The sequence below is a fragment of the Geotrypetes seraphini genome, chromosome 12 (assembly GCF_902459505.1).
Source record: "Geotrypetes seraphini chromosome 12, aGeoSer1.1, whole genome shotgun sequence".
In the NCBI taxonomy this organism is placed as follows: domain Eukaryota; kingdom Metazoa; phylum Chordata; class Amphibia; order Gymnophiona; family Dermophiidae; genus Geotrypetes; species Geotrypetes seraphini.
The window spans coordinates 110,280,109-110,290,221 of record NC_047095.1 but is presented as its reverse complement, the minus strand read 5'-3'; the positions used below and the strand labels follow the sequence as shown (position 1 = coordinate 110,290,221).

Below are 10,113 nucleotides of genomic sequence, written 5' to 3'. Positions count from 1 at the left end.
AATTGAACCAGCAAGAAGCTGGACTCTGCATACAATGCTTCACAGAAACAGTGACACATGTCTCCTAAAGCAATAAATAAATAGAAATTTTTTTCTACCTTTGTCTTCTGTGGTTTCTCCTTTCCTCATCTTCTTGTAACTCTCTTCCTTCCATTCACTGTCTGCCGTCTCTCTTCCCCTATATGGCATCTTCTCTCCTTCTATGCCCCTTCCAGAAACTGTATGCCTCCCCCTTCCATCTCTCCTTTCACCCCATTGGTCTGGCATCTCTCTCCTCGCCTTCCCTCTCCCACACCTCTCCTCATAGTCTGGTATCTCCCCTTCCCTGATTCTCTGGCATCTCTCTCCTTTCCTTTTCTTCCATCTTTCGTTCCCCCTCCATGCTCTCACATCTCCCCCTTCCTTTTCCCTTAGACTGGCATACCTTCCTCCTATGCTCCAAGCCCTGGCATCTCCTTTAATTCCCTCCCTCATCTTCCTTCTCCCTCCAGCTGGGTACCGCAACACTCTTCCCTGCAGCTCTGCACTTCCCCACAATTGCCATGCTTCGGTTCCTCTTCTTCCTTCCTTCCTCCCCCCCCCCCCCGCGGGACCCTGCGGCACCATCAACTCTTACTCCCTCTAATGTCGGCCCTGCAGCTCCAGACTTCCTCGCACCTTCTCCCCTCCCCCTTTGGATCGCTATTATTTTAAATGTTATAGCCGCGGAGCTGTATCCATCAGTGGAGATGTCTAACCTCGGCCTGCCCCGGAACTCTTACTGCAGCAGCCGCCCGTCTAGGCAGGAACAGGAAGTCACTGTTGCAGTAAGAGTTCCGGGGCAGGCCGAGGTTAGACATCTCCACTGATGGATACAGCTCCGCGGCTATAACATTTAAAATAATAGCGATCCAAAGGGGGAGGGGAGAAGGTGCGAGGAAGTCTGGAGCTGCAGGGCCGACATTAGAGGGAGTAAGAGTTGATGGTGCCGCAGGGTCCCGCGGGGGGGGGGGGGGGAGGAAGGAAGGAAGAAGAGGAACCGAAGCATGGCAATTGTGGGGAAGTGCAATCCCCCCAATGCGTCCCCTTACCTTACCTCCCCTTACCTTTGCGACGCGTGTGTGCGCTGTGAAGAGAAACTTTGCGCTGCGATGTAATATTTTGTGCGCGCGCGCAGGCCAGCGCACCTTAGCGGGAACACTGGTGGGGGGTTCAGGACATGAAGAGAAATGACCTTGGCACAAGTAGCAAGCTTCAGAACAGGATGTAAAAGTAGCTGTTCAGCAGAATGAAAACTGTTTCTGTGTTTTTTATAGAATACTTACAAGGAATATATATGCACCTTCAACATCCACAACAGATATAGACCTCACTAGAAGAGAATTAATTGAAGAAAGGCTCAAAGACATAAATCATTTTGATGTAAATTGTCATTAAGGCCTTCAATTTGATGATAGCAGATATGCTCATTCAATGATTTACAGTGCTTGCTGTTGTTGAAATCAATATCTAATAAAAAAAAATAATAAAGACAACAGCTCTAGCCCCTAAGTCAAGAGGACGCTGATATAAGAGCTCCTATTTGAACCCTTGAAAAAAACCGGCAGGGCGAAAAGGGTCCCGTCGGGGCATGCTAGAGACACTGCATTAAAAGGATAAGTAAATGATACATCAGCTGCTGTCTTTGTTATTATGTTTTATTAGATATTGATTTCAACAACAGCAAGCACTGTAAATCATTGAATGAGCATATCTGCTATCATCAAATTGAAGGCCTTAATGACAATTTACATCAAAATGATTTATGTCTTTGAGCTTTTCTTCAATTAATTCTCTACTAGTGAGGTCTATATCTGTTGTGAGTGTGAACACACTCACCAAGCTGGAACGGGGTAAGAGCAGGAGAGAAGCTCCAGCCAGCCAGCCTTGAAGAGGCTGGGAGTGTGGAGGATCTCCCTCCCAGGCTGGAACAGGGTAACCTGTCTCATGTGTAATGTGCAGTATGTGTAAACATGCAACAGCAGTGGGTATATTCAAACACAGCACAAATAGGACATATTTGGCCTCGACAGCCAGCCCCCCATACTAGGTAAACACCCATTGTAATGCTAGCCTAATCAAAGGAGACCATAAGTATGCACCATCTTAAGTGTGAGATTGCCTTATCACACACCCAGGATTGTGGAGACGGCACTGAAAAGGTTCTGGTCCCAATACTGCCTCACACGCTCTGTCGTTTCTGGTACAGATGCATCTGGGGACAGTCTCTTTAAGAAGAAAGGACGCTCAGGCTCAGGTTTGTCCCAAAGAAATTGTCCATTTATTATGAGTTTTTCATCCATTTTTATAGCATTATACATGAGTCAGTTTTTTCAGCATATGACTGTAGGAAAGACCATATTTGGTAATAGGATACATAAAAGTAACTAAAAAGAAATAGCAAGCATAAGGGGGCTCTGGTGGGAAGTTTCATAATACTGACTTTTTGTCTAAGGTTTGAGCTGTTTCATTCTTAGGATAATGTTTCTTATCTACAGGAGAAGCAAGATCGCTGTGCTTCTCCTCTAGGACTGTGGGACATGAGGAGGAAAGGCCTTAATCAGAACACAAAGAGCAAAATGACCTTGTTCTTGCTTAGCAAAGTGAAGTTTCTTAGCAAAGTGAAAACTTTCTTTTTCAGCACAAGCATGAATAGAAAAAAATTATTTACAGAGAAAATTACTTACAAGGAATATATGTGAAGGAATATATATGTGCACCTTCAGGCGTCTGGTGGCAATTGCCACCTGGCTAGAAAAAGAGGAGGAGGGGGATTGAGACATCTGGCCTTTACTTCTATTTGGGGCAATGGAGGTAAAATCCAGAAACCTCAATTCGTCCATAGGATGTTGCTGCTTCCTAAATCAAAGCTACAGAGTGTAGAGACGCACGCTGCTCCCCGTGACACTTACCTAGGAGCCAGCCGTTGCCGTGCCTGTCCTCTTCAAACTGGCAGAATATGGCCAATTGTCGCAGGATGTAGGCATCGTGGGTAGATCCTGGAAATCTGGCCACCACATTCATGATCAACATATCTGCGTCGTACACCACCTGCACGTTAAGGGAATGGAAATGCTTCCGGTTCTGGTAACAGGCTTCCGTGGCACTGGGTGGGACTAATGCCACGTGTATGCAGTCGATGGCCCCATGACCTGTGATATTCCGGCAACAGTCTCAAATGATGTTCCTAGTGCTGCCCTGGTGTCGGGCAAGGAGATATAATTTCTCACGCTGGCCATCATGGCTCCAAGTACCTGGTGGAGACACCTTGAAAATGAGGGTGGAGATATCCCTACCATGGCAGCAGCAGAGGGCTGAAAGCTGCCGGACCCCAGAAAGTGCAGGACAGACAGCAGCTTGCAGATCCCGGGATGGCTCTGGATCTAGCAGTCAGGGGCTACAGATCATCCCGGAGCTGATCGTACAGTTCTGCGATGGCAGCAGAACTGAGGCAGTACAACGTGACCACCTGGTCTTCCCTTTGACCTCGCAACAGCCTCCGAACCCATAAGAGTTGAGGGAGACGTGGCCATTGTTCGGCCCTAGGAGGCCGCCCACGCCTCTCCTGCTGCTGAAGCTGGCCTACTGCTCCTGCTTCTGGTCTCTGCTGGTGGGGTGCCTCCTCACGTGCACATGCACCCTGTGACTGCATGTTCTTCTTCTACCAAGAGGAATGCCAGTGGTACAGCACAACTATAAACAACCATGACTGCAAACACTTACTGGTTGCTTGAACTTCCACTCTCGTTTTATTGGCTGATAGGGAGATGTCATCACATGGACTACCGCGCGTTAGTGCCCATACGCAGCGTGCGCCATAAAAAACGGTTACCTACACCTATTTTCGAGGCGTTAAACAGGGACACATTAAGCACACGATAGAGCCGTGTGACGCTTCTGCCTATACTGTGCAATACATAATTTCTGGTACCCGCCTACGCCACACCTCCTTTCTGCCCCTATCTCCGCCCCTGTCCGCGTTAGGGCTTTTATGTGTGAAATAACACGCACTACTACCTGATTTACTGCATGCACCACCTAACGCGGTCATAATGCGCGGTACGCCACGCATTAAAGCCCTAATGCTGCTTAATAAAAGGAGACCAATATATCCTAGTCATGGCCCTTCATGAACTATATCTCTGTGATTGCCACCAAATCCAACTCATCTTCTTCCATCACAGCCTCTAGATTCAGAACCTTGTTTCCCATACTTTGAGCATTAGACATTGCCCCCTTCCCTTTTTTGATAGATGCACACCATTCCTGCCCAGCAGCCCTTGGAAAACCAGAAAGGAAGCCAAAATGCTTTCTACGACACCATCTGTGCAGCAATACATTCATCCCCAGGATGTGATCTTCTCTGCCCTGGTCTCAATAGGAAGGATCAATGAGAAAAGCACCTGTACAGCGGACTGCTTCACCTTTTCTCCCAGAGCCATAAAATCACTTTTGATATGTTCTGAGGGGTACCTTTCAATATCATTAGTACCAACATGGATGAGCAGCATATGATAATAGTCATTAGGCTTGATGAATCTCAGCAAGATCTCCATAACATCTTGAATTTTGGTACTAGGCAGACAGCATATCTCCCAGGACCAAATGTTTGGTCTGCAGATGGACACCTGTATACACCTCAGAAGGGAATCACCTAACGTCACTACCTTTCACCTCCTTATGGTTAAAGATCCAGAAACTTTGGGGATTTCCTATGAGGGGCCTCAAATGCCTGGGACAATCAGAGCCTTAGGCCCCTCCCCAGTGCATCCCAGGATTCACCAGGAATAGGAAGGCCCACCATTTTGTAAGAGGCGGGCCTGCCAGTTGGAACGGTTAGGCATCCCTCCAGCCGGACATCGTCAATAAGTTAGGGAGGGGCAGGGACATGAGGGGAGTAGTCAGGGGACTTGGGCGATGGCAGGAGGGGGTAGTAGTATCGGGGAATTGTGCAACATGGTAGGAGGGAGTAGGCATCTCCTGCTGTGGAGGGGAAGTAGTACTAGTGTCAGGGGACTTTGCAAGCACAGCGGTAGAGAGTGGGCATCTCTCCTGCTGATCTTCAATTTTTATTTTATTTTTTTAATATGTGGGTGTATTCTGCACATGTGCTGATCACTTCCACCAGTGATCACTTAAATTTAGTGAGCCTATGTGAACATCCACAAACCTCATTTGCATGCGGGGCCTTTTGAGAATGACTCACCATTTTTAACTCATTACAATAGTGACCTCGGTAGCAGCCCATCGGATTTTACCATTAGTTTTGAAACCCTTCCCCTCAGTTTCTTCATTATATAAAAGTAAGGATGGGAAAGGAACATACAAGTATGACATGGAGAGGACATTGGAGACAAAAGAGTGGAAAAGGAAGAAAGAAATATTGGCAAAGCTGAGACATGAAACAATCTAAGAAGAAGTAGTAAGAAGTGCTAATGTGTGGAGAAGACATGAAAATTGACAAAGAGAGTGAAGGAGAAAGGAGGAGAATGAGAGAGATCAAGTACCTGATGGAGGTAGTGTTCCATTATGTCTTCCCAAACTTACAGGAGGTCAGTATTCAGTCAGCATGATAACTGGATTAAGTTAAACATTGCACTGATGTTCAATCTAATCCATAGAGTTAACACCAATATCCATAGAGGCATCTGCATAGAATCTCACTGACTTTATTGGCTCCTTTTACTAAGGTACGCTAGCGTTTTTAGCACGCACTAAGGATTAGCACGCTCAAACCATGTGCTAAATGAAAAATACTAACGCAAGCTCACTGGAGGTGTAAGAGTTTAGCACGCGCGGCATTGTTGTGTGCAAAAAGCATGCGCTAAAACCACTAGCGTACCTTAGTAAAAGGAGCCTTATATGTTTAGCTTATATCTGCTAAATAACTCTATATCAAGCAGATTTATTTTATTTTTTATTTTAAAGTGTCATGGTTACATGCTAAATACACACTGCATATGTCTTTCAGTTCTTTGAAATGATAAATAATAGTAGTGTAGAGTTGGAGATAATGAAGGTGGGCTGCAGACTAGTACAAAGGCTTTATTGGGTGATAGATTGCCTAGAAAGGGGGCAGAATAAACTGTTCTGGAGAGATACTTGAAAGGATTGTGCTCTGATTGGAATCTGAGAAAGTATCCAAGGCAATATTGCCACAATAACTGTGCAGACCAAATGGACTTTCATGTTATTATCAACATATTATATTGTTATGTTATTAAACTATATCCCACACAAGCATTGCAAGTAAATTAAAATTTGATTTTATTTTAATGAATGCACATGAGCCATAAGGTTATATTTAAAAGAAATAACCTATATTTCAAAATAAATGTAGATATCAGGAGCAGATATCCCTTAAGGCTGAGCGGCAGGATCCAAGAGAGACCACATGGTATCCTCACAGGTGTTGATAATCTAGAAATAGAGCGATCACCTCAATATCATGGTCTTTCCTCATTCATCTTCTGTATAAAAGCACAGGTCTTCTTCAGTCCAGTTTAACACTTACCCCCTCTTTTACAAAGGTGCTTTAAGCTTTTTAGCTCATGCTAAATGCTAATGCATGCATGTTATCCTATGGGCATGTTAGCGGTTAGCGCATGCGTTGATTTAGCGTGTGCTAAATCCACGCTAAAACGCTTAGTGCACCTTTGTAAAAGAAGGCCTTAATAAATTCTTCCCATCATTCAACTATTCAATTCGATAGCACCTTCAAGGACTCTACATCATCCTGCCTCAATGATCAAGTGTAACAACTGGAGTGGTAAGAGACAGCGTCATCACAGAAGAAATTTTCACAGCCTTAATTAATGATGGAAGCTCGTCTGGTCCTAACTTTATTGATGCTTTGTGACATCCTGCGGAATATGGCTGCGGGTCAGTGTACACTTAGAAACTACCCACCAATACAACCTCTGCCAGGATACCATAGAGGTGGGGACCTCGTGATTGGGGGACTTGTAACTGTGACAAATTTTTATCCAAATGTTGGTGCCTCCTTCACCACTCCTCCCTCATTTGAAGGAACTGGCTTGTAAGTAGCATCATGGCTTAACTCCTTATCTGAGATATGCTTTGGGCTTTTACATTAGATGGTTACTTCCTGACGTGCAGATATAACAAACATATGTTGGAGGGATCTTTGGATGTGGAAGTTCAACTTGAAATATTACTTTACCTCCAACCACTGTATAATATGAGAAGCTATGAAGTGAATCACAATCTGACAGTTCTAGGTTGACAGTGAAATGCTGCAAATAAATTACTCATTATTACAAGACAACATTATTAGAATAGTTTGCCATGGGATGGAATATTTATAGTCAGAAAATGTTGTTTTTCTGTTATTTACTGTGTCGTTTGATGGAATTTAAGTTTTATACTGGGGGTTTTTCTGGTTATGTTGTAAGTTTCTGATAACAGAGCGCACTTTGGAAAATGTGGAAAAATGGCTCATTATTACATAAAGAGGGCCATGGACTTTTCCTCCAGGAACTTGTCCAAACCTTTCTTAAAACTAGTTACGCTATCCGCTCTTACAACAACATCTGGCAACGTTGTCCAGAGCTTATCTATTTTTTTTTTTGTGTGTGTGTGTGTGTGGGTGTTTGGGTTCTGCTGACTTTCATTTGGTAGTTACATATAATGACATAGAATAGGTTGTTGACACTCCTTGTACTTCCATGACCTTCCTGCTTTTATGATGGTTGATAAAAGCCTATGCCTTTAATTCTTCCTTAATATTATAATGAATGTCTCTCCCCTTTCCCAATGTGTTATTTATCTTAATCGTTCCTTTTGAATTAAATTGTATTTCTTCTCTAAACTTTCCCTTTGTTTGACCTTGTATGTATTTATTGAATTTTAATATGTTTAATAATAGTTTTGTTAGTCATGTTATGTCATGTTAGGTATTTATTGAAATTTTAATATGTTTAGTAATAATTTTGTTAGTCGTGTTTGTTTCCCTCGACTCTGTAATTTTTAACTGTACATCGCTTAGAATTTGGAATAGGCGATTAATCAAATCTTATAATAAACTTGGAAACTTGGATTTAGTGGCATTGCCCAGATAATTGCTGAAGAATATCGGTGTAAGAGTGGCCTAAGTGGGCCTGACGTTCTTGAGTCCATTTAAATCACTCTGAGTTCCTATGAGCGTCAGGAGCAGCGTGAGGCATTAAGCTCAGCTCCCCGCTCTAAACACTGCTAACGGAGTTTAATAAAAGGAGGCCTAAGTGGGCATGAGCTTCTTGAGTCCATTTAAATCACTCTGAGTGATATCTTTCATGCAAATGGTGCTTACATTTAGCTGTTAAAGTTATAGGACTGGGGAAATTTTGTGATTTAGATTTAACCGTTAAGTACAGTGACGCTCTGAGCTTCAGCATACAACATTCTAATGCATGAATAGAAAAGAACTTCCCATGCAATAAATTAATGGTATCAAAACTACAATTGTATTAAAAGTGTGCAATGAAAGAAAAACAGTGTATACTACCGATTGTAGCATCAGGAGTGTTTTTCTCTCTATCTCTCAGTTGTTATTTTTCTAGATGGGGCAGACAAAGAAAATTCCATTTTCTAACTTTCTGTATCACATAATTAATTCTGAATTTAAATCACCTGTCAGTTGAGGTGGAGAATGCAAAGCTTTCTGCAGAGGCTGGCTAACTTTTATAAATGTATTTGCAAAAGTTTTCAAAGCTCAAAAATGCAGATGGTTCTGTAGTTCTAAATTTTTGGAATGCCAATCCTTCTGTGAGAAAACTGAATATGGAGTAATGTGAGTAGAGGAAGGGGTGATATTCAGGGAGACTACGGTACTGCAAATGCGTTTAGGGCTGCCAATTTATCCCTTTCTGCTTTCTTTCTCTCTTATTCCCTTTCCTCTTCTCCCATTTCTGGTACTTCCTCCCCTCTCTTCTCCAACCTCATTTTCTAACTTTTCCTCTTTACCTTCTCCCTTCTTCTACTCTTTAATTTTCCTCTTTCTCCCTTTTTGATTCCTTTGTTCTTAATTCTATTTTCTACCCCTTCTATTTTCTCCTCTTGCCTTCTTCTCCTCCTCTTCTTTCTGCTCCCTTTTTGCCTTTTCTGTTTTCTTATTGTCTGAGATGCATTTTCATCTATGATAAATATGAACTTCCTCTAACATTTCCAGCTTTTCCACCTTGGTTCTGGTCTCATTTTATTAATAGTAGTGACAAACCTCCACCAGCACTTTCAGACTTTACTAACTCCTGCCTAGTGTTCAGCAGTTAGTTTCTCTGTTCGGTTAGATACATATAGATGGGTAGAGAACAGTAGTGTTAGAGTCCAGTGAGCAAGGCTATATCCATATGGGTAGGATATGCGTTTACCTGCTATGGCCTGAGAATATGGCAGGTAAGAAGGTTAAAGAAATCTGACACACACTTATCTATCATATTATCAAACAAATATAAAGCTTGTGACTATTACTATTTTGAACCCTTATCCTAATCCTAATCCTATTTCACTTTTTTCTATCTTATTCTATCTTTTCTGTATCTCATTCATTGATTCTAATTTCATATTATCTGTCATTCATTGTCCTTACAGTCCTGTATCCTTGAACTATTACAACTTCCTGGCTTTTGTGTCTGCGGTGGAAGAGATTAACAACAGCTCAGAGCTCTTACCCAACCTCACACTGGGATTCCACATTTATGAACCTTACAACAATTTATTATTAATGTATAGAGCTGCTATACATATATTTTCAGGATTGGAAAGCGGGATCCCAAACTACAGCTGCAAAACATCTGGCCCATTGGCTGCTGTCATTGAAGGTCTTCCAGCTGAGCATTCGAGTGAGTTTTCCAGTCTTTCCAGGATATACCAGTACCCACAGGTCAGGGAAGATCTTAATTTTACTCCATATCCTCTTCTACATCCCCTTCTCAAAGAAATTAGTGATCAGCAACATCAAACCAAATTATTAACCACTCACAGTTAACAATGAGAAACTGCAGAATTGAAATTCTAATTTAGAAACAAAAGTTGTACATGAAATAATGCAGCATAGAAAAGACCATTTCAAAAGGTAATCTAACTCAGAACAAGAAA

At 42.5% G+C, this 10,113-nt stretch overlaps 1 protein-coding gene across 1 annotated transcript in view; it reads left to right on the top strand.

Annotated features, from left to right (window-relative positions):
• The first annotated feature begins 1,198 nt into the window (after positions 1 to 1,198).
• The window catches only part of LOC117346293 (vomeronasal type-2 receptor 26-like), a 73,512-nt gene continuing 64,597 nt past the window's right edge, over positions 1,199 to 10,113 (top strand). The window contains exons 1-2 of the mRNA XM_033915693.1: positions 1,199 to 1,245; positions 9,607 to 9,898. Coding sequence (XP_033771584.1) covers positions 1,199 to 1,245; positions 9,607 to 9,898 — 339 coding nt within the window. The remainder of the gene's footprint in view (positions 1,246 to 9,606; positions 9,899 to 10,113) is intronic.